The 25314-nt window shown below is 40.0% G+C and overlaps 2 protein-coding genes across 26 annotated transcripts in view; both read right to left on the reverse strand.

The window, feature by feature from the left end:
• Positions 1 to 865: 865 nt before the first annotated feature.
• Positions 866 to 17456, reverse strand: LOC110968820 (coiled-coil domain-containing protein 6). Its single transcript, XM_022218797.2, has 9 exons — positions 17098 to 17456; positions 15820 to 15969; positions 13647 to 13775; positions 12914 to 13017; positions 11721 to 11881; positions 9673 to 9829; positions 7474 to 7574; positions 6078 to 6199; positions 866 to 2143 (listed from the first exon to the last, which is right to left on the reverse strand). Exons 1-9 carry the CDS (start codon positions 17350 to 17352, stop codon positions 1937 to 1939), a joined length of 1386 nt encoding a protein of 461 aa, XP_022074489.1. The 5' UTR covers positions 17353 to 17456; the 3' UTR covers positions 866 to 1936.
• Positions 17457 to 19402: 1946 nt separating this feature from the next.
• Positions 19403 to 25314, reverse strand: part of ank3a (ankyrin 3a) — a 103047-nt gene continuing 97135 nt past the window's right edge. For all 25 annotated transcript variants that reach the window (XM_051960260.1, XM_051960263.1, XM_051960262.1 and 22 more), the window contains one exon: positions 19403 to 21478. The gene's annotated coding sequence lies outside the window, so the exon portion shown is untranslated. The remainder of the gene's footprint in view (positions 21479 to 25314) is intronic.

Here is a 25314-nt window from a genome sequence, read left to right on the forward strand (position 1 = left end):
TCTAGCAGCCCTAAAAGACAAGTCAGACAATCGCAAAAGTCACCAGGGATCATCATCTGAGAAACACAAATTCTAAAATGCATTTGTCCTCTTTAGTTATCTGGGCGTTTCTTTCTGAACCAAGAATGTCAACGTCAGGGTTGCAATCATGGAACAATCTGGGAATCATTAATCACTGGAACTGTCAAAATCCGTAAAGACAATCCAAGAAAGCAGATTTTACTGTTAAAAAAAAAAAAAAGGAAAAACTGACTGGCTGGTGTCTCTAAATTTAAAAAAATCGCAATTAGGGAACCATTTAATTAGAATTCATTCACATGGAAATCTTGAAAACCTTTAGCAAATTTCAAGGCCATCTGTCAGTCAGACTTTAAAACATGAAGTCTTACCTGTTGAAGAGCGCTGAAGACGCAGAAATCGGCACGAGAAACACATTGTTCCCCATTATGCCGATGGTGAAATTCCTCAGTTGTCTCTGTGTCCTTGTGACAGAACTGAACGTAATGAAAGGACGTTCCTGCGCTTTAAAAAACATTAAAATTGTTTCTACCATCTCAGGTTGTGAGCTTTGATGGTGCAGATTTATTTAAGGCACAAACATATTCCATCAACTACTGTAAGGGTTCGGTAAGATGCCATAACTTCCACAATGAAACATTCCAGTGAAGCGCAATACACAAAAAGATCAATTCGATAGTGAACCTGTGCAAATGTAAGGATCTGTTAAATTAAGCATGCATCAAATTGCGGGTGTTTTGTCACGGAAAAGAAAGATTATAAAGAACGATTGTCTTCCAGCCTTGCCTTTCAGCGTTTAACCATCACATTACAAATCCTATCCATAAAACTGACAATTAAAAACAAATGTTGTCATCTCAAGAGCTTTAATCATACATAGAAATTTAGTTCAACAGTACCATTCATTTAGAATGTTTTAGCAGTATGTATATTTAGTGTAAAGAGCATTGTTTTTTTTCCTTTTTCTGATGAGGAATATCCATAAGGATGATAGAAGCTTTGAGAAATACACCAGAGAGAGAGAGAGAGAGAAGATCAGAGAAGAGACTGAGTACATGACTAAGTTGTAACACCTCAGACTATATTTTTAAACACCTTAAAAGGCGACATTTATCTGTGGTTTATGTACCAGTGTCCATCCTCGTCGATGCTTTTTTTTTCCTTTTCATTATAACTGAAGAGCAGCAGAGACTCGAACGCGTTCAGAAACTAAAATAACTGTGCCGCAAGCTCTGTTTGATCAATGCCCTACGATGGAGAAACTCCAAGCAGTCTTCTATGACACCTTCTGCTGACCTAATCGAAGCCACGTTAAACTTGGGGTCGGGGTGAATTGTTGACACTGCTTCAAAGACAAAGGTTGAGCTGGAGTGGAGGACATTACTGCAATCAAGTGTCATATTATAGGCATGAAAAGAATTTGAACACATCCATCTATTGATCCATCCATTTCTCTAGCCATACATCCATCCATTGAGCCAAACATCCAACCTATCATAAAACACTACCATGAAACATACTGTATGTGCTGTTTGTGCTATCGTAGAAGCGCCACAACAACAATTCCAACCAGCTAAAGTCCCAAGCAAAGAAAAAAAAAAACATAACATGTACAAGACAGAAGGTGGAACAGTAATTATCCTACAAATCCCAGAAGCAATTATTTTTCAGTCCATCCATTCCTTTTAAGAGTAGTTAAGTAACGCCACATGTGGATTTGGCAGGTGGCTAGCTTCACCGAGGGTGAGTTGCCATCTTGTTTCTTTTCCCTCTGAAACTTTTGAAGCTGCGTCTTTTGTGGAGTTGGTAAAGAGTAAGAAACTTCACTTCCAGAGCTGGTAATGATGGAAGCTGCTGCGGTAGCATCGTGGCATTCAGTGGGCGCACTCACGCGCAACGACAGAGACTGTGTGTGGCGTTAAGGCTGGGAGGGAGGCTGCTGTGCTGCTGCTGCTGCTGCGTGCTGTGACATGGCTGCCGGGGAGGACATGGACTGGACCATGGGCTGAGCTGGTGGGGGTAATGGAGGCTGAGCCTGTTGGGCCCCTGAGTGCGTGTTGGGGGAGGGCGGGGGCGTTGGACGTTTGAATTTGTCAGGGCTGGTGCTTCTTCTGGGGGAGGGCCTCTGTTTGACAGTGACACAGAGAGAAAGAAAAAACATTAAGAAATGCTTAATAATAATAATTGCGGGACTTTATGTAACATTGTTGACAGGTATCACAGTTGACATTTTTGCCGTTTTCGAACCTAAAATCAACATGGCCGCCTATAACCAAACACCATATGGCATTTTCCACAAAGATTCTTCTAAATAATATATATACAAGTGAGTAAAATTGAAAGTTATTTATAAAGATGTTGTAGTAAACCTGTTATGTCATAAATCCACACTTGACTCACACACTACTTTATATTTAATAACTCAGAAAGCCTTGGAGTCTTCCAGTCTTTTCTTCAGGAGGAAATGACATCATGTGGAGCAGGTCATGTGATCTGGAATTAAGGTGTTTTTGTAATGAATAATTTAGTTGAAAGTGATTTCTCAGACACAGATACAATTTGTTATTTTCCATATTAAATTTGATATATTGCCAAAAAAGACATAACCGTCATGATTATCTCAATTTAATAAAAGAAGACGATCAAAACAACTTTTGAATAAGCTCATTTTATTATTGTTTAGCTAATTAGAAGGTGGTTGTTATTAAATTGGGACGGTTATTTAGTTGACATTTTAGTGATATCCAGTCATTTTTTTATTAATAAGTGTTTCCATGATAAATAATTACGGAAATTGTAAAGACATGATCATAATGAACATAAAAAACATTATTTTTTTTACTTTAAACAAAAATGCATGCAAGACATATATCTCTCTCAATTATATTTTGACCCTTCATCTTGTATAACAACTGTATGGCAGCATTGCAAACATTTCATGCAGAAAATGCAGTTTGTGACAAAATAAAGTGTTACAGAAAATGAAGATGTATGTCCATATAGGATTTTTCTCTAGCAGAAAAGTGCTGGCAGAGCACCGAGGAGTGCTTTATCCCAAAAGCGTCCTGAAGCTGTGCATGGGGTTTGTTTCCAAGACAACACTATCTTGACTACATATCACCATTTTAACTGCCGTATGATAGACAGGCACAGATAGGCACAGCCAGAACAAGCTTCTCCTCCATTTTCTGGGATACCATTTGGCCGGTCTCATCCATATTATTGGTTGCATGAAAAAGAGCGACAGTGAAAACGACAGCACCTTTTGAGAAATTCAGAGATTTTCAACTCGAAGTGCTCAAAAAAGCAGTACAAAAAAAAAAGTGCAGGAGCTCAGAAAACAGACAGGGACTTTTCTCTGTAGGTGACTGCATATGGCCTCTTCTCATTTGGTACAATCGAAAGAAAAAAAGACTGTCAAATAAATAAAAATCATATGGTCAGTAAGCCTTCGTTAAACCAATACCACATTCAGATTCAACTAGTTTTAGGCAGACAAAGCTCGTGAGTACATTTTCAAAACTGAATGTGCAAAATGAGAGGTAACTGGCAACACGTTTTTGTAGGACAGTGGTGCCAGAGTTGCAAACCGCTGAAGGAAAATAAGCCTGTAAATGGTTGGGTTATTTGTCTTAGTCATGTTTCCCCCACTGAGCCATTGGTCATGACCTGACAACTGCAATTCTGGTAAGACAAATGGAAAGGGTACAGAAAAAAAGGGGTTTAGAGAAAAACTAATCTGTCTGAGGTTCTGATCTCCCTGACAGAGTTATTTCTCTGTTTTATTCCTGGGTGGGCTGAATGGTGGTAGGGGAGATGTGGTCTGTACAATGCACATGCAACAAGAGGAAAAAAAAGCTAAAGGGACGGAGGCTAGCACTGACATTAGCATCAAACAGTGGGAGAAAAGGCTGAACCACAGACAGAACAAACGGCATTGAAAGTTGTGCAGTATGAAGATTGCCATAATGACAATCATGATTATTTCTGATCAATAGTGAGATCATTATTATTACTATTAGAAATAAAGTGTTCTAATGCAAGATTTACTGAGGTTGAAATGAATTATTTCACATGCACTGCCCTCTATGTGCAGAGTAATTAATATTGCTGCCAAAGCCAAAATCTTGATCAATATTTGATTCATTGTGCAGCCCTACTTAAAAACCAATTCAAACATTTACCGATCAAAACAGGTAGTTAGTGAATAAACCATTTCAGTTATATGCAAATAAATGTGCCACAAATGCTCTGAAGCTCATAAACGCTGCTATATGTTAGTGAATATGGACAAAAGCTTCATACGACTACTGCTGTAAAGCTTTAACAATGCTACTAATGGCACTGGAATAAACTCGCGTTACCCTAAACCTGTTCTCCAAACTGTGCCAGCCACAAAACAGCGAGAGATGTCAGAATAACTATGTCCTGATGCAATACAAGGCAAGCATGCAGAGATCTGAATGTGAAATATTAAAAACCACCACCACAAACTGATAACAGCAGAAAGGTCCTATGTGTACACGCTACAAAATCTGAACAAGAGGTTGAGGATTAGTCAAAGTTATCTCAAGATTCTGTCAAGACTCGGATCACAGTGACCTGAACTAAACTGGCAGTATTCCCGTGAGAATGAGAGACTGAGAGAAAGACATTTCATAACTCGGGAGTGTGAGTAGGTGAAGAACAGTCAAGTCAGATAGGAATCCTCATCTGTGCTCTTGGATTTAATTGGGTTTAAACAGGCTTAAAACCAACCAACCACCCTCTGACAGTGTAAATACTATGTATACAAAACAAGCACAAAACTACCCAGTACTGGTGCACTAATTGTACACTGCAGTGCACACAATGATCTCATCAAGCTGATGTTGGGGGCAGCTGTGTAGCCTCACCTTGGTGTTTTCTGTACGTCAAATCTGACTACAGAAACAGCAGAGTGGCTGAACTTCATTCGTGTGTCCTCTCACACAAGTTCAACAATATACAAGCCTTAACTATCCACCCAGTGAACAGTCTGTCACACTTCTATATGTTAGCCCATTCCCTACTGCAGCTGATCACAACAACACTATATCACCTTGTCCTTCAAGACCATTGTTATCTGTTACATAATATGGCTGTGTAAATGTACTGTTTGTACTCAGAAGATAAAGTCCACAACTGTACTAACTTATATCCTCAACTCCTGCCATTATTCTAACTTAAATAATACTGTCAGAGGACTGAGGGTAATTACATAGTTAAGAATTTATATTGAGATTCACTCATTGAACTATCTAAACTAATAGTAACATATTTAGAAACACTACTGATAACACAAAGCAAAACGTGCGATATTGATGTATTTTACTGTTGTTTAGGTGTCCCAATCATAAAACAATGATTGTGTAGGAAAAAGACATCAATGGAGCATGAAGCCAGTATAAAACACTAATACAAATACAAAGGACATCACTATTAGGAGGAATGTGTGACGTCAACAAGGTGTGTTGTTCCAGTTATCGGAGCGTAACAGTCAACTGGACCTGGAGACATTTACGTGTTTTTGTAACTTGTCCTACTATCAATTCGAGACAGCAGCAGTATTCGCAGGAAGTTGAAGCCAGTTTTCTTAGTCAAGTTTATGGTTGCAAAATGTTCACACCCTTTGTGGGTGTAGGACTCCTATCACTTTTCCCCCTTGTTCTCTCTCCCCTTTAAGCTCACTTCACCCAGCTGAGGCAAACAGCCACCCTCCCACAGCCTGGTTCTGCCAGAGGTTTCTTCCTGATAAAGGGGATTTTTCTTCCCGCTATCACTAAGTGCTTGCTCTAAGGAAGTCATTGGATTTGTTTCATTTCTCTATAATTTTGAAAGATATCAACATTACTATGCAAAGTCCCTTTAGATAATGTATGTTGTGATTTAGCACTACATAAATAAAAACAGAACTGAATTAAACTTAAGATAAATCCTGGTAAAACAAAAAAAACTGAAATAAAAAAAAAAACTGTGACATCCTGAAAACACAATTTGCCAGATGTCCAGTTAAGAAAGTGTGGGTGGAAGGTACTTACTGCTACGGCATGAGAGGAGCTTCCATGGACGTGCAGGGCGGGGGTGTTGTAGTGGGAAATGGCAGCTCTGGACAGTGTAGCTGGAGGGGTGAAGCCAACTGTGTGGGAGCCATATGAGAGACCTGTAATAGAATGTGACAAACAGGAAGAGGAGGCAAAAAGGTCCATTTTATCATTGAGCAAATATTTGGACAGAAACCTGATATCTTGCTGAATCAGACCATGCATGACTCCACAGATCTGAAATGGATTTAGTGTTTCTCTGCATTGCTTTTGGCATCAGCACGCTGGGATCCAAAGACATCCAGGACTTAGTTTTGATGTTAGCACAGTGTGGGGATTGAGGTATGGGAAAGATTTTCCACAATTACCCTCTTTTGTAATGACTTTGTGCAGTTTATTTTTACTCTACAATTTTCATGCTCTCTAACACAATGCTCAGTTACTCAATATTAACCTCCCAAGGTCAAAGAAAATTCTGCATGTTCCTTGGTTTTGTGGTTAGATTTCGGTACGTTTTTCGTGGTCTGGCACACAGGACGTAGGATGCAAGTATAAGCCACCGATCATTTTAATCGGCTTTGTCCTTCCCTTCACTATCTGTGTTGCCGTTTTCTTCACAACAGGAAACAACAACAAAACCTTTGCGCATCAACCTGCTGCAATGAAAATTTCTAGTTTTGCCGAGGGTTAAGTTTTTTCAGTGAGGCAGGTCTGTTTGCTTTTTTGCGGCGGATTGTCGTTTTAAATCACAATGCTTGCTTTACTGCGTGGAAATGTTCCACCACAACAATTCTAGCCATCACTATTTAGAGGACCCACTGAAGCCGCAGCCTTCGCTTAGCTCCACCCATAAAACCTGCGATTGTTTGTAACAAATACAAACAAACTAGGGTGTTATTTCCTTAAAGCAGATTGATAGTGTGGTGCAGCCAGAACACTACGTTCTACAGTCTGGGCTAGCTAAGCAACACTGTGTTTTCAGTGACATACATCGAATAAAAGAAAATTTGACTTAATTTCTTCTCCCTTATTTAAGAAAAAATAAAGAGTAAACATTCAATTGTCTAACTTTATTAAAACTGTCACAAGAGAAAAATTGCAATAAGGTGTCAAGCTTAAGTTTACCATGAGCTCCAAATTGTCACTACAACTATACAGTGTGAGTAAAACATTGCAGGTCTCAGATGAGCAGAAAAACAGATTACAATGTGGTTAACACAGCGATTATGGAAAACTTGTGAACTTGTAAATTATAATGTCCGCTGCAGATCTGACATAGGACATAATGGTGAACTTGTGTAACGAAGATAAAGCTTTTGTTCTGCCTCGTTGTCGGGCAGAAAGTCCCATCGACTGATATCAAAGGTGTGTTTTATTGTTGTGTTGTACCTACCGGGTGATATGGGTCGGCTGGAGCTGGGGGAGGGGGTGTAGGGGATGGGGCTGGACACAGTCCTCGCTCGCAAACCCTGTGCAGACATCTCGTTGAAGTACCTGAGAGAATGAGAAGACCATTTTATGAAAGTTCAGCAATTTCTAATCCAAAAAAAGCACTCAATGTATACTTTCGAGGAGGTGTGCAAGCAAAAAGGGTTATTGATGGACCCTTAACATGAAATGTGAAAAGCTTTTTTTATGGCTACTGAGTGGCCTGAGTGGTATGTGGAGCAAACCTGAAAATACATTTTTACATCTCTAAAGAAGGAGTAATTTAGCTGGCATGTGAGTGTGATCATAGAAGAATCTGTCTCCAGGAAACTGTAAAATGCTCATGCAAGCGTTTCTCCGATATGACACAAGCTTTTCCTGTGTTGCAACTGCCAGTTGTAGAAATGGAAGTATATAAAACATATTTCTTTGCTTTCACTCAGTATTGGCATGTTAAGCTAGTATTCCCTGCAGTCTGTTTTTGAAGGTGTGCAACATCAAATACTTCAAACTATTGAAATGCCTGGTCCATTTGGGGACAAAAAAAAAAAAAAAAAAAGATTTTTCTTTTTTTTGGATACTGCCATCTCTTGCCACTGCTAATGGTGACAACATGTAGAAAGTTACAGACTTCAACTTACAAAGCATGGTCACTAGTATGACCTTTATACATGTCCTTTAAACTTCAGTGTCTTCCAGTTACGTTAGCATGATTATGATTTTTTTTAAAAAGGAACTTAAGAAAGGTTATTTTTTGTTTTCTAAATAAATAAAGGTATTTTTTATATATTACACAGTACAGCACATTTTAAAAGCTACAAAGTGACAAAGAGCGTTAAAAAGGAAGAGCGCAAACAGCATTAAAGCTTGGAAAAAGTATAACACTGATATGACAAGTAACAGTCCATATAAAAAGATAACATTTATGTTTACATAACTGAACCTTGCTGATTGCATCACCCTCAGAGAAATGGGACAGGGTTTGTGTGCTGGTATGTCAAGTGGATACACTGAATGTTTAACATATGCGGAGCGGATGCGGCAACACTGCAGGTTCAATATAATCAATGAAAGCGGCTACACCAGGCCTCTGAGCAGCACGCTCTAGTGATCATTAAAATACAGTAGTCTTTCATTTACATATTCTATTTATGTGTGTGTGGTCCTACTACACAGAAAAGGGTCAAAAAGCGTTTATATTATAAAATTAAACTACTGGTATACCTTAAATTACTACTTTATATTTAAAACAACTTCCCATTCAAAGTTTTGATCATCCTGTTTACATTTGTAGTAACAGCTGACAGTTGTTTACCAACTTTCTTCCTTAGAAATCTACTGTAGTCTGTAGGTGTTAATGTACCCATATTGCACAAACTGTGCAAAACTGACTACTTCTGCTTTAACCACAAAGAAGGGTAATATCCAGGCACATCTTGTGTGCTTTAGCTAGCAATAAAAGGGATCTCATGGAGTTCAAATACTCTCTTCAGTCACAGTCAGAAGCCTGCCTTTGCCTTAAATGGTTCCAATAATTTGGCTGCTTTACAGTTGCATCAAGAGAACATAGATCTGGCAACGCAAAAATAAGCTGCTGCTAAATATTTTGATGTCTGCAAATGTGCCTGAAGCAATCTTGGCAGCTATGGCCTGATTCAAGTCCGCAGGGCAGTTCTAAACATTCAAAACGTTTATTTTATGATTATAAAAAAGACAGAGTGATGTGCAACTGATTTAAGCAAGGTGGGCTGTGTGTGTCTGACATGCAGCCAACATTGGTGCTTAATGGACACCACACTGTTACCTTGCTAATCACAAAAGAAAGCCTACAAAACACTAACAAACCTGGCTATTGGAAGAGCAATTGTTGTGTGCTGAGGTAGCACACGTCTGTTGTCTTTTGCGTCTCTGCCGCTTTTGTTTCTTCATCTTTCATCCTCCCAGGTTCAACCCCCCTTTATCCAAACTGGCAGCATAAGCAGTACACTAGCCAATATGACCAAATTCCTTTCTAGCCTCTTTGCAACATCAAGCTCCAGTACATGAGTGAAGCCATTTACGGAGATGAAGTTTCACTCATTCCTTATCATTTCGGATCCCAGTTTCGGGTTAAGTCGCCGTGACCTCGACGGTCATCTGTCCCGCTGTGTGGTGCATCCTTTACCTCTCATCGTCCATCTCCAGACTGGATTCACTCTCTGACAGTTGTCTGCAAAGGGCCTCCCTGCGCTCCATTTCTCTCTGAAGCTTTCTCTGCAGCCGGATGTTCTCCTCCCTCATGTGTCGCTCCTCTTCTATGTACTGGGCACGTTTCTCTGTGTCTAGAGGGGGACACACAGTGAGATTTTGTCACCTTCACATTCCCATCTTTAGCATGTCAAAATTGCTATACTTGGAGAAAAATAATAATAAAAGGTAGTTATCTAAAAAATGTGCAGATGCAACATAATCTCCTCTAAACACCTCTGAGAACAACCTAGATTGTGTGTTTCATGAAAGATTTTCTTTTCAAAATTAAAGTGAAAGTGGGTCAAACCCAAGTTCTACTAACACAGTGGATTATAAAGCAAAGTATGAGGTTCAGTATTGCTACTCGAACTAGCCTCTCAGGGCATGTATTCAAGATTAGACTGACAACTCCCTCTAGTGGCAAAAAAAAGCACAGTCACCACAATGTTGAGTGACAATCCCAGGCCAAGTGTTCAAAAGCATTCCTATTAATTCATTTTTCTGAGACACACCATGCTGATCCAACACTTCTGGCCATCAGAACAACAAAAAAGTGTTAGTAACTTTCTGTTTTTAATGCCTGTTGTATAAAACAAATAACACTTTATATTACTCAACAGTGTTTCTGAGTACAACCGTCAGCAGAGTTTTAGACAGACACCAAGTAATGGTGTTCCCAGAGGGCTTCTTAAGGATTCAAAGAAGACATGCATCCTATTTTTATTCCCTTTCAACAATTTGACCAGCAGAACTTGGATCCTCACAGGTTCAGTATCACCTGTCTAAACAACACATCTTACATCTGAACTGACATTAATTTAATAACATGATATTCTCAGAGGCGTCTACTTTCAGAGTCTTAAAACCTTTATGAGGTTGGCCATAAATCCCAGAGCTTACCTTCATAAGCATCTATCTTCCTTCTTAGTGCACTGGTTTTCTAAACATCATAGCATTGAAAAATTCTATTTGTTTTGGGGGATTGTGCATGTTTCAAGACGTCAGATGTTGGCATGCTTTAGAAGGCAACAACATTTCCCAGCATTCTTCTGTAACATCCTTGAATGCACCAGGGACAACTTGTAAAATGGTACCTGCGTGTCATTTTGTTAAATGTAGTATAAATGTATGTAATATAGTACGCACTAGGGCTGGGAATGTTGTTGTATCACTGAGCTTCTGTGGCAAAAACAGGAATATTACACGCACACACAGTCTCCTAATGCTTCATGGTTGAGCATTTCTGTCATGCAGCATTTGGTGACACGATTATACCACATTACTTATGTGTCTCTAGTTTCTGGACCATAACTTTCTACAGAAAGACTGGAGGTATAAGCTTGTCAAGTAATCCACTCATCCATTATCAAAAGCAACATATCCTTTAGAAATGCAGTGGGATTAAGCCTATCCCATGTAACACCAGGAAAGAGACGAAACACCACAGACAGGTCGCATATCAATCAAAAGGGTAATTAATCAGAATACTAATATGTATCATTTGCAGTTTGTTTTGAGACTGTAGTCAAGTCAAACGAAAGGCAGAGGATACCAATGGCAGGAAGCAAATCATATTTGTGTGTAAAGACTTCAGAGAATCAACATTAGATTGAGACAGAGCTTCCATCTCAAAAGAACAAAAGTGAATAAATTGTAATTTAGGACCAATGTGGTCTATCTTAGAGACTATGTAGAGACCTTGTTGACCAGTCTACAGTTCCACTTCTTCCTAACCTATCTGCAGGTGTAATGTGACCAGCGAATAACGAGGCTGTAAACTGTGTCAGCACGAGGTCAGAAAGTATCCTGTTCTTTCTGGTCTATGTAAAACAAGACAAGCGTTGGTGTAGAATGAATTTGCCCCCCACCGCTCGTCTGAGGATCGGTTCTAACAATCACATCCTTAATCAACACTTGAGGGCATCTGCCCCTTGAGAAACCACGCCCCCTTTGGATCATGTGACAAGCCGAGTGGCCACTTACGCTGCAGTTCAGTGGTGCGCAGGCTTTTCTTAAGCCTCTCCACCTCGTTCTTCAGGAAGCGGATATGCCGCATCATGTTCTCTGGTGAGTCTATCTCCATGGAAACATCTCTTGGGGAGGGAGGAGCCGATACGGGTTGGTCCAGCTTCTCCTGAAGGATTCTACATTGGGAGACCAGCAAAACACAACGTTACTACAAACCATCAACAGAAATGATGACAGGATTGAGCTTTTATGATGGCTAAGACAACACCTTACTGGCTGAATATAAAACTATTTTGTTCAGAAAAACAGGAAAATCCTCCTCTTTATGTTGCATTGTGAGATTAAAAAAAGACTGATAAGGAGGCCGATAAGTATCAATTATTTAGTCGATTGGAAATAACCCTTCTGAACACTGCTGTTAGTTAATGACTGGTAATCATACTGTGCAAATAAACCAAAATCATTGAAATTCCTCGTTTTCAGTGACAGGCCAGTAGTTTGTATGCCTGTGAATGTGTATTCATTTGTCTAGCACACAGAAAGATCAAGAAATACAGAATATATCTACACAAAAGCACATTACTATTCTGATCAAGAAACGCTGAAATATCGCAACCATTCTTTGACTTCAATTTCACTAAAGACACAGCTAAAATATAGTGTCAATTAGTTTCCAGGAATCACAGTAGAGCACTGCAGGAAGAGTTAAAAATCATTTTTAGCTGAGGTAAAAATATGAAATTGAATGTGAGTAGAGTATTTTTGCATGTACACATCAAAACCAACTCATCAAATTTCACAAATTTAACCAGTGCTATTAGTTAAACTATTAGTTTTATTAGTTTAATGACTGGTCGATAAACAAATGAAAGCAACAACATGTGGCAAAAAAAAACTGTAATAAACTTTGCTAAGACAAAATCTGCAAATGAAAGATAATCTGATGGGAACTTACATGTTTCCCTCAATTTGGATACATAGAAATAATCAATAATGAAAATGATCTTTAGTTACAGCAATATTTATTCCATAACAATTTCAATCGTGGCAATCAGTGAAAGCTGTATGTTAATACTGCTGCAGAGAAATGAAATGTTCTTAATTATGGATTTAGACACAAACAAGATTTGAATTCAGACCCACAAGTAGCAAATTTTAAAACGCCCATCAGTGTTGGATACTGAACATCTGATATGATCAAATCGCACCTTTTTTCAGCCTCCAGTTTGTCCATCCGTTTCCACAGCCTGTTGACCAGGGCTTCTTGTTCCTGCTCTAATGTGTTCTCAAGGTCGATCTTCTCCCGCCTCAACTGGAGAATAAAAGGAAATGCAGGGAGTGACGTTCAGAGACACAAAAACCTTGATGTTCTAAAGCATTGACAAAACTGCACATGAATACAGCGTGCTGCAAACCGAAGGTTGCTGTGCAGATAAGCTTCTCTTCTATAGAGCTACACACTCAATGCTGGCTGGTCAGTTTCACAGTGAAGAAAAGCAACAATACAGGACAGTTTAAGATATATTTTGTTTCCAACGAGTATGTCGAATGCTAAAAGAAGCAGCTCGTCGGTGTTTTCTTTGGTGAAACTGAGTCATCCTTTTTTAAGCATGCCGCTTGGTTATACCTACATCTGGGCAAAATGCACGGTGGCATTACACAACATCAATCTGACTCATTAATGAGTGACCAGAAACAACACACACATGCAAATAGGATGTCACCAGAGCATGGAAACATTACGGAGTGGCTTTAGCAGGCATAGGTTTGACCTAGCCGCAAACCAAAATGTTCTTTCCAGTTCGCATTCAGTGGGAAGAATGAAGGATGGTGAAATTGTATCATCTCACACTGCTGCAGCAACTGGACACACACATGCATTCAGGGATAGGTTGAAGGGCACTGGATGCAGAAATCATGTTCTACCACAAACAAGCATACCTGTTCCAAGGTTAGCTGCTTTGAGATGGTTTCATTTTCCATTTTCTTGATCTTTTTCATGAGCTTGTTAACCTGGAACTCCTGCTCCTGCTCCAAGTGCTGTTCCAACTCTGCCTTCTCATGCTGGAGCTAGAAGGGAAAAGGGGAGAATAATGCATGAACAGAGGAAAAGCAGAAGACGTGAATGAAACAAGACATGAGAATAAAAAAAATAAATAGCAAAAGCACACGAAGAGACAGTAAGTGACATAAAAACAATCTGATGATCTCAGTGAACCAACACACTGGTGTCACATAACCTAATTTGCTTAAACATGGACAGTATTGTACAATGGGGAGGGAATAGAAAATTCTACTGGATTCAGGACTAAACTTCCCAGATAAACAGACAGTATAAAATAATGATTTGGCAACCAAAGTAACCACCTTTGGCAGCTCACCAGTACAGAAAAGGGTGCGGCTCAGCACTGATTCAAAATAGGACAGCTCTGTGATGGATTATATAAGTGATTACTCATTATAGGGAAAGGGATGCAAATTCATTTATAGGAAAAAATGGAGAGGGGAAAGCAACTATTTCCGTTATACTACTCAGAGAAATTGCTAGAAAACCTCAAAATAACGCAATTTGTTTTAATTTGACTTGCAATGACTACATTCATACCAAGTTCAGTGCTCCGCAGTATCCTGGCTGAAAGAGCAGATGTGCCACACCCAGAGCAGCCATTTTTCTTACAAATAAAACTATTTTATTTTGTTGCTTTTTTTTTGACAATGTACATCTCTTTAGTCAACACTACCAGCTATTATAATAAGACAGCCAATCACTCCACTGCACTGACTGATGAATGACACCTATACCTGAGACTGTGTGATTTGATGCGTGTTGATTTTCAGGCTATGGAGACCTTGCAGAGATATATCTGACTTCAGCTTCTGTCCTTGAGCAGAGGCTGTTTGTAAGCGACACCACAACAGCAGCAATGTGGGCATGAGTGTATAGCTGTTCTCTTCATTATCTCCTAAACTAATAATGACAAGTAAAACGATAGTTGAAAATGTTTTCGACCAAATCAATGTCAATATGCAAATGAGAATCACTCCCCTAAACAACTTTGGTGCAGATTCTTTTTTTACCCACAACAAATGTATTTTATACAAAGTTATAAACACATTGTCAGCCTTCTCTTTAGAAAGGAAAGCCTATATTGATAAATTACAAGGTGTCAGAAACAAGATGCTAACAATTAGATGCACTGAAAGAAGAGCATTGGTTCAATAAGTGCTGAGACACATATAGTAGTAATAATTGTGCATTACTTGCATCATCAAAAGCAATGGTGGAGACAAAACAGGCTATAAAATTGTTCACAAAATTAGTTCTGCAGAAGAACATTTGCACACCCAACAAAATAAAGGCCACATTTGTTCAATGCAATATCACAAGAGTTAAACACATGCCCATGTATACATAATATATACATACTGGGCCATTTGTCAGCACCAAGTCTAAGAGCAGAGGCAGACACAGGTCTGTTTAATGTTAAGTCAGAAGGCAAGATAACAACAAAGACCAAAACAAGTCCATCTGCATGACCTTAAGCAGGGTCCACTGAGACATTTGCATGTGTCCCTTCCACATTCCTGCTTCTTCAGATATCAACAAACCATTAGTCAGCCTACAGCCATGCACTGGAAGTGTGAGAGCAGTCATGCTGGTGCTGCATGCTCTGTAGTTGAGAAAATAAGATGTGGAAAACAGACTGAACCAAATAACCGACAGACGGGAGGAGAGTAATTTGAGAGTCATTTAGAGTTGCTAGCAGCTGCAATGAAGTCATCTTGAGCCTTTCCAGGCTTCAGGCAAGTACCAATGCAGTTGATGATAATGCACTCGCGGCTGCATTGTCACTGATGGGGCTGTGTGCATAGACACGCACCCAGGAAGCTCATGCTGATCACAGTTGACAATACTGAGCCTAAAACTCTGCATAACTGAGCACAAATAAAACACATTGCAGAGTGACAATTGATACCAATATTACAAGTCATCAATCAGGACTACTGTAACGTTTCTAACCAATCTTAGGTTATCCTCCAGTATCCCCCAAATGAACAACTCTGACAAGTGAGGTAAAATAGGTGATTTTCCCATCTTATTCCCATCACTTACTTGCATGAGCTTCCTCGACAGTTCATTGGTGAGGAATTCTTCCTCCTTCTCATAGTTGACAGCCAAGGTCTCCTTCTCCTTCTGAAGAGCCTGGATCTTCTTGAACAAGGTGTTGCTGATAAATTCCTCCTCCTGCTCTGCTCTTGCTTGCTGTGGGACAGAAACACATGGGAGGATGTGGTAGAGAAAACGTCAGTGAAATATGCTCTGGGGTCTGGCACACTAAACTGTTTTGACCTTTATCCTGATTAAATTCCAACGACTAACAGTGAGCTTAGACACACATGCATCAATCAACCAAAGTCTGCTGCAGTGAAGTGTGCGTCAGCCAAAGAGGAAACATGATTTTCTCAATTGTCTAAAAAAAGACATTTCAGTTGCGGGTGACTTACAGTGAGGCGAAGAGTGAAACATGGGGGCATTAAATAAATGTGTAGGGACAGCTTCAACAGCTAGCATTACAGTGTGATGATACGTCTGTCCTTGCCAGTCTCAAATTCTCCATCCTTCATTCTTCACTGACCTCAAAACTAAATAGTGTGTCGCCAGCAGAGAGAATTTGCCAGTTGTTTAAGAACAATAGAAACCAAACAGCTAGTTAAGCTTTACAAATTTACAGAGAGGGTGGACATGGTGTAGAGTGGTTGACTTGCCAACGTTAAGATCCTGGCATTTAGCTAGCTCGCTAAGTTTGGCCTGCATACTTCCCATCTATCCACCAGATCGGTTACACATTTTTATGAAGCTGGGACTGATTAACGGACCATGAAGACATGACGCATCAGCCCATGCCAGTGCTGCTGCTGCTAAGGCTATTTATTTTCTCTCAGTTACCGTATCCTTGTTGGTCATAACGTGGTGACAGCATCTAAAACAGTGAGTAATCAGCTGACCATATAGCTAAACATCAGGCAGCTAATATGAATCGTGAGGTGCCCACCTAATTTGTGACGCCTCTTAACTTGATGTTAAGCTAACCAAGGTTAGCAGCGCAAACAAAACAAAGCAAACTAGCAAGCTACCGCTGCCCAGCCACCTAGCAGACGTTACCCCGCTGGCTAAATTAGCAACAGCTAGCTAATGTTAGTAGAGCTAGCAAAACACCAAAGAGTTGTGTTCGAATGCAGATAAGATAACCACGTAACACTGCAAATGTGGCAACATTGGCTATTTTGCATCAAACAAACAACACCAGCCGGAGCTAACTCACTGACAAATGCATTATAGTAAGTAGCGTGGAGGTAGCATGTAGCTAGTTAGCTGGCTAACGTTACTCACAATGGTGACGCTAGCTTTGCGGAGGTCCCGATTCTCCTCCTGCAGGGCTTTGCACTTGAGTTTGAACGTCTCCAGCTCAATTTTAAGAACTTTATTCTCCTGTTGTAACGAGGCGAGGCGGTTCGTCAGCTCCTCCAGGCGAAACTGTGAGATGACTATGCTCGGTTTCCCCGAATTCGAGGCGGAGGACGACATCGGGGTGGCAGAGCTGCTCCCCGCTCCGTCGGTGTCGCTCTCGCTTGCGCTGTCCGCCATGGCTGTGCGACAGTGTGTGGAGCAGGGGAAGACGACGGCAGCTGCAGCGTTTGAGGAGCGCAGACAGCAGAATGGTACACCGTGTGACCTTGCGCCCGCGTGTCTGCATAGCGCCACCACCAGGATGTCTCCAGTACTACCCGATAATGCACCCATGACAAACGAAACTGGAAGCACTGATTCATCTTGATCAACGGCATTAAAGATAGGATTGGCAGATGAGTAAAATGGACAACTAATGTGCACAAATCCACGTGTGAATTCATCATGCCTCATCTGTGCTTGTGAAAAGTGTGCATTATAACTGTATTTTTAGCCTTTATGTAATTTTGTGCTGCTTTCTCCTGCCTTTTCTGTGTCTATCTGCTGCAACATGTACATTTCTCCCAGTGAGAAGTCTTTGACCTGGAACCCAAGACCCTAATTTGTCTAAAATATGACAAGCTGAACATTCCTGTGTTGATTCAGGTGCCATAAAGTGGTGCTATAATGTATATTGTGAGATTTTGCCCATTCCTTGGCAGCAAATTTGCACATTGCTGCACAATCTGTACGCTTGTCTCACTTAAATACCTTAAACCAACTGGATTTCTCTTTTAGTGTCTTGCAGATGTTTCACTCCTCATCCAAAAGGCGTCATCAGTTCAGCCTCTTAGATTAAAGAGACACTTTTGTACTGCTTCTTCTATGCCTCATCTGTATCTAGCTGATGCAACATGTAAATTCACCCAGTGAGGGCTGCGTACAGTTATTTTTTTTATCTTTAATCTGGAATCCAAGATCATGAAGATCCTTGAAGTGTCCAATATTATTGCCTGTCTTGTCTTTTAGAGGAACTCTGTGTCAAAGTACCACAAACTGGATATTGCTGAATACATTTGTATTAAAGCACATTATTGTGATGCTGCCTTTTGTGAGATTTTGCACATTTACAGGAAAATAACTTGCAAATTCCTACACAATCTGTGAAGCTGTCTCACTTAAATAGCACTGCAAACATACCTACCATCATAATCCTAGGCTTCTTCAGTTAAGCTTCTTGGATGAGAGGTGAAGCATCTTCAAGAAGCTAAAAGGGAAGTCCAGTTGCTTTCTACTAGAGCTCCTCGGATTACCATGACCTGGATGACTGAGAATCTACACAGACCTATTGCGTTTCACTATGGCATGAACACCCAACAGTTGGTGCAGGAGTATGAGAAAACACTTTGATAGTTGTTTCGATTTGTTACATTTGCTTCTTATTTCTCTTACAAAACTTACATTTTATTTGACATGCAACACTTGGTATTTAAAGCTTTTACCTTTCTTTAAAGTTCTCCACTGGTCACTGTTTGGCACCAAAAGTCAAATTCCTCAGAAGTAAAAATCTATATGGCAATAAAATGGATCTTGATCCTGATTCTGATAAATAAAATGTTCCCTGAAGCCTTGAACAAAGATCATTTTGCCATTACTACATATCCACATAAGGACAGTATGCTAAAAATTTGCTTCATGTATGTAATCAGTAGGTGGCAGGGAGTTTCTCTGTTGTTTTCCACACTTAATAGCGCAATATCACCATAATTCATATCATACACTTTATATAGATAGATCTTTTTTTATCATCTGTACAAAAAAATACAGTTTGAAAAATATAATAATGTAGAACAATAAAGGTGATCCTGGAGTTTCTTAAGATGTATATAAGCATAAGGTTTAAAGGAAAAAACAGTAAGATATAAAATGTACGGACGTGTAGGGGTAATAGTTAATAAGTTAAACTTCATTATACTTGTTTCTGATAATTTCCTGACTAATAATAAATCATATAAGAGGCCAGACTTCATGCAATTGATTTTAAAAATGTGTTTGTCTGTTTTTTGCATTGTATGATTAACTTAATCAGAAATCAGTAATAACCTCACGGTGAATTGTCACTGCCTCGGCCCACAAGGCATCTCAAGGACACTCTGGAAAAAAAGTACATAACTTTGAAGTCCTCGCATCAGATTACTTACGTAATAAGAAATTCTCAAGGACACAAAGACAAGAACAGAAACAACTGTACTGCGAAATCATTGCGTTTTTATTTTTTTTATTTTTAGGTAGATTTTTTTAAAGACGTCTGAAACATTTGTGGTGGCATCATTGCTGCTATAGCCTCTAAAAGACCTTGAATAACCAAAGTGCTAGAATAGTTACAGTTCAATGGCTTCACTCTGTTAGTAAGAATTGTACATCAAAAAATCTGCTCAGGTGAAAACACATATCAAACAAAATTGACAAAAAATTGATAGTTCAACCATATCAAAGGATCCTCTACCCCCTGATTGACATAGTAAGTATAAGGGGATGTGGTACAGCACCCTACCTGGCTTCCTGTAAACCCCCCTCCCCCCCAATAAAGAAAATAAAAGTTACATAGTTTTCATGTCCACAGCATAGACATCAGCATACTGAGCCATCGCACCAGTAGAACACCACACTTGAACTACATGGGCATCTAATGAAAACCAATACAAAGATAACTCCTAATGTAATGTAAAAGTAAAATTTCGTCAGTGAACTAGTGAAAACAAATCTATTCGACACTGCATATACAGACTCTCAAGCCTAAAGAGATCACACAGTTTCAGAGTAAAACACAATTTATTTAATGCTTAAATAATTGTTTTTGACCATCCAGTGTTTTGTCATACAATATGCTATTTAGAGCTACAATCAAATAATGTCTTTATGTGTCCTTAATGTGAGTAGGTTTTTAAATTAAGGAAATACTTCACCAAAATATCCAAAGTGAAATGCCCCAGTTTTCCTTTAATACCACAGCAGCCGATAGAAAACCAAATTGGAACACTGCTAAAATGATTACAAACAGTCTAACAGTGTACAGAGACTCCTACACCTTATAGCCAATACGCACAATACAATTATAATTTTACAGCGAGCCAGCCTACTAGCATTTACATTCAGATTAACTCGTTCCTGTAGCAGAAGCTGCCCTCCAGTTTAACACAGACAGACAAGACATCACATCCTCAAGAAGCTATAGAACTTTTTTCATCCTCACCCCCAACATGATAAATGCATTTATGGTATCCTTTTTCAATTTAAAATATAAAATTGGTGACAAATGTTAGGGCTATATGTGTACAGAGATAAAGGGTTTTTTTTATTTGTCATTTGAATACAGTGTTTGCAAACTTGTAAAAATTGTACTTAAAATAATGTGAACAGCATGCATGAAAATATGAGTACTCTGAAAGGCTCCTTTTTTTTTTTTTGCAGGATTAGATCCATTCCCACTTTGGGAATTACTGAAATTTGATTTTTCTGGAAATTTCCTCTGTTAAAATCAAACCAGCTTTTTCATGTACAAACATTATACCTGCTCTAATAATTAATTATACAAGAACCTGTGAAGTTACACTCAAATCTTTAAACTCGGTAAATATTCGAAAGCACTTGAAAAGGTCACTCTCCTCAGTGCGCTCTCAACCAGTGACTTACCCCGCCCCCCCTTTTTTTTTAAGAATTATACACATTGTAATTTTATATACAGAAAAAAGCTTTTGTGTTAGTTTAAGTTTTAAAAAGGAAGGAAAAAAAATCCCAAACAATTTACATCCTGACAACAATGGGTTCAAGAAAAAACTATAAGGCGAGTGTTGAAGTTGGATCAGAAGTGTTCCATTAGATTTTTTTGTGTGTGTGTTATTGTGTTGACTTCATTCTTTCCACCCACCGTGGTGACTGAGCTCTTGTGCCATCTTTGGTCACAGTTGCATCTGTGTGGTTTGTCAGTAGCGGAGTCTTTGTTCCAACAAAACGATGCTCCTTCGGAAAGCTCTCAAGACACCAGTGGACCGATGGCACGTATCGTTTCACACAAAACAGGAAGCAGAATCATTGTCCACTGGTCCACCACAGTCAGAAAGTGAGAACCTCCCGGTCTTTCTTTGATTGACAGGGAGTGAGTTTTTCATGCTCATGCGTAAGTCAGAAGGGTTGACTCCTCTCAAAACCATTTATTTGAAGCAGATAGTTGCAGACTGGACCTTTGCCTTAAGTCTTCACACTGGAACTCTCCAGCCTTCTGAACACTTGTTCCCCGGAAACAGCAAACCCGGTTCCTCTACATCTGCAAGACACAAAACAGCACATCACATATTGCAGCACATTTATTGCAAGGCATGGCAAGATTACAATTGACAGAACATGTCCAAATGAATGAGAAAATTCAACTAAGGGAAACATTATCTTCAATTACATCCAACTACACACTCAAATATGATTTTTGAGCTTTAGACTGCACTCTTAAACACATCAATGTTAATACTGATATACAAGAAAAGCACTCAGAGAACGCAATACTCCGCCAAGGCTGTTCATTCCTCCATACGGCATTATCAGAAATGCAGCGTATTTTTGTGGAAATGCAGCATTTTGTTATTAGTTATTGATGATCAGAAATCACGGCAACATAGAATGAAGCCATTTAATACAGATGTACCCACAAACAAAATGACCTTTCTCTGAGCACAAACGTGTGATAAGCATGTGTACGTTATGTACAGACACCGAATCGCGTGACTTAAATATGTAGCAGATGGTGGGAATTGATGGAACTCGGAGACTCCCTCATAATTTAATCAACTGTTCCTTGTATCATTTCTGATAAGTCTGCAGTGGTGGATTTGTAGAATGATCATAATTACATAATCGTCAGCAGGCAGCTCACATAGCGTTCACATTTACTCATGGTTACAGTGACACGTGCCGGCAACTATATCTCACAATGGGAAACCCTTAACAGAGCCATGGATCCAGACTATAAGCTGCTTCACTGCCAAAATCTAATCAGGTGGTCCCTCTGTCATTTCTGACCTTCCCTGAAAATTTCATCCAAATCCGTTATTTCGTTTTTGATTAATGTTGTGCACAGACAGACAGACAAATGTATGCCAATCATCACATAACTAAAGAGTAATAAAGGCTCAACATGCCATCTACTGTTTTAAATGATCCTGAACATTGCAAATCCAGTGCTAACACAGAGTCTAGTAATTGGGATTTACCTACATCATTAAATTTGCAAGTTAACACGCTCTAATTAGAGGTAGGCGGCCTGCATCCTTCAGCCTCCGCCCTTGTGTGGGAGCCTGTTAAACATATGCTTCCTTTCCAATACATGCTGGTTTCACACTCATCATTCACAGGGGTTTGCACAGTTCTTTGCTAACTGTCTACTTACCGTATTTTCACGACTATAAGGCGCACATAAAAGTCTTAGATTTTCTTCAAATTGTGCGGCGCGCCCTATGGTGCAGTGCGTCCTGTGTGTGTTGTTGTTGTTGTAAGGCGGACGTAGACCAGGTGGTTTTTTCCACGCATCACCATCGCTGTTGATCTGTGACTCTATGCGTGCCCATCTCACAGCCGATGTGAAAAAACAAGTGAAGCAAATGAACTCTGAGCTTGCTGTCATTCCGGGAGGCCTGACAAAGGAACTCCAACCGCTGGACATCGGTGTGAACCGGCCGTTCAAAGTAAGGCTGTGAGCGGCGTGGGAGCGATGGATAACCGATGGAGACCACAGTTTCACTAAGAGTGGAAGGCAGCGCCGGGCGAGTTACGCCACAATTTGCGAATGGATTGTAAATGCTTGGGCTAACGTGTCTGCTGGCACTGTTGTTCGAGCTTTCGCAAAAGCCGGCATCATTTCCGAGGCGCCGCACGGCACGGAAAGTGACTCTGACAGTGAAGAAAGTGAACCTGGCATGTTTGATGGAGGTTTAGCGCAGCTGTTCAATTCAGAAACAGAGGATGAGGACTTCCATGGGTTTGATTGATGACGATTACCGGTAAAAAAAAAAATGTGAATACCAAACTCAGTTTTACTCCCGCTCTATTTTTAAATACGCACACTTGTATGCTTGTGTGTGTTGTTGTAAGGCCGACGTAGTAGAGGACACCATGAGAACGTTAAAGGGGGAAGTGTGGGCGTGGATTGTATATAAAACCCTCGCCATATAATCAGGTGCGCCTTATGTGTGTGTTAAATACAGTAATGGCACACATAACTGAGACTGCGCCTTTTGGTACAGTGCGCCTTTTGGTCGTGAAAATACGGTAGTATTTTTTGGTTTTGGCACGATGTTGTCAGACTGGTGCTTTTGACATCTGGACTGCATTCTTTAGACAATCGTGCTTCTGCAAAGGTTGCAGACAGTAAAACCGTCCCTTGATAGAAACACGACTGTTATGTTAGAAATCCTCAGTTGTGGGTATTACTGGGGCCCAGTGGCCAAAATGATACAGCTGGGGAACACCAAGGTTCACCTTTGCATTAATGCCCACTTCAGGTAATTCTGAAAGAAAGAGTCCTCCACCTCAGAACAACCTGCTGTGGCATACTCGCTCGCTCTCTTTTAATATTCAAGATTGAAGAGTTATTATGTGTCACACACAGTAGGTACATGTAAGATCATATCTTGCCATTGTCGACCTTTTTGTATTTTCCAACATTATTCAGGAGTGGTTAAAGTTTCACAGAAAGAAGAGTCTGGATTCGAACCTGCTCTCCACCAAAGGGAGTTTATATGTGGACTTTGTATGATATTGTTGCTTCTAAGTTAGCCATGGATATGAATGTGAGAATGCACGGTTGTCCTTCTCTTTGTGTTGGTTGTGCGAGGGATGGGCTGCATGCTCTCGTCTAATGTCACCCAGAAAGGCCTCTAGCCTCCTGGCATCCTCTTTAGAAACAAGGTGGGAATAACTCATGGATGGATTGAAAATTATGCAGTGGGTGGAGTTAGGCTCACAGCTGGGGGTGAACTTTAAATTTAATTCAAAGGATGTAACCTTTTTCTCATGAAAGCACATTTTCCCCACACGAGCACACACTTAAAAGGTAAAAAAAAATAACACCACAATCTTCCATTTCTTAGTATGACAAAATGACTACATGTTAATAAGACACGGTTGTCCGTGGGTTGTTATGGTGACCTCCGTTACCATAGAAACTCTTTGCCAGACTTCACAGCAGTGCCATCTCATTTCTAAGTCAGTTTTGTACAGATGGAATGATTCACTGCAAACATAACATAAGGGTGAGCACCAGTAGGGATTAACAGTCTGGACAGTGGGATAACAAAGTCTTTTTGGATGCTACAATGCTGTTGTGAGTCGAGGATTTAGTGGACAAAAACAGGCATGGAGGGTATCAGCGGGGCAATATATTGCTGAGGTGTGTACCACCCACCAGATATGCTCCCTTTGTAACCGTTCGCTATTCACACACACTATGGGAGCACAGAGGGCAGAAATGTTGCCAGTGGATAACTCAGCTCAGACCAGTCAGCTGTTTGCACAGAGTCTGAGTGACAGTGAGATGGAGCAAATATCTGATTTAAGGAACAGTTTGATATGTTCTATACTTTCCTGCTGAGAGTAAAACAAGAAGATCAATAGCACTCTCGTGTACAGTGCCATGTACAAGTCTTTAACACTTAGAGGTTTGGATTATTGTCCATCACACAGTCCAGTGAGAGAGGTGTTTCAATGGTTCCAAATTCATTCTGCAGCAGGACAAAAGAAGACCGTGTTTTGCAATAAATGGTGTAGCTCCCACAGAACCCCGATCCCCGAGTTAATCGGGGATTACATGAAGAGACAGAAGCAACTGAGGCAGCCTACACCAACAGGAGGACTGTGGCAAGTCGTTGTTTGGAACAGCCTATCTGCCAAATACCTTAAAAAACTGTGGACGGAGAATTTGTGCTGGTTTGATAGCAGAAGGTGATCAAAGCAAATGCTGATTTGATTGAGGATTTTTTTGTTTACTGCACTTGCTAAATAAGAAATATTCATGTCAGTGTTCCTTCAAGTGCCCAAATTTTACTTTAAATGCCCAAAATGAGTGCCTGTGTATTGTATGTGTACTAGTTAAAATCTCTAAAACCCAGTAACTAA

The sequence above is a fragment of the Acanthochromis polyacanthus genome, chromosome 15, assembly GCF_021347895.1.
Source record: "Acanthochromis polyacanthus isolate Apoly-LR-REF ecotype Palm Island chromosome 15, KAUST_Apoly_ChrSc, whole genome shotgun sequence".
NCBI classification, from domain to species: domain Eukaryota; kingdom Metazoa; phylum Chordata; class Actinopteri; family Pomacentridae; genus Acanthochromis; species Acanthochromis polyacanthus.

Excerpts from the sequence above, each read along its gene's own strand:
- LOC110968820 (XM_022218797.2), bottom strand. The coding sequence starts at position 17,352 with ATGGCGGACAGCGCAAGCGAGAGCGACACCGACGGAGCGGGGAGCAGC. Across the intron at positions 9,830-11,720 it reads GCGCACCACTGAACTGCAGC|ACACAGAGAAACGTGCCCAG; the intron begins GTAAGTGGCCAC and ends GTCCCCCTCTAG. Across the intron at positions 2,144-6,077 it reads GCTCCTCTCATGCCGTAGCA|AGGCCCTCCCCCAGAAGAAG; the intron begins GTAAGTACCTTC and ends ACTGTCAAACAG.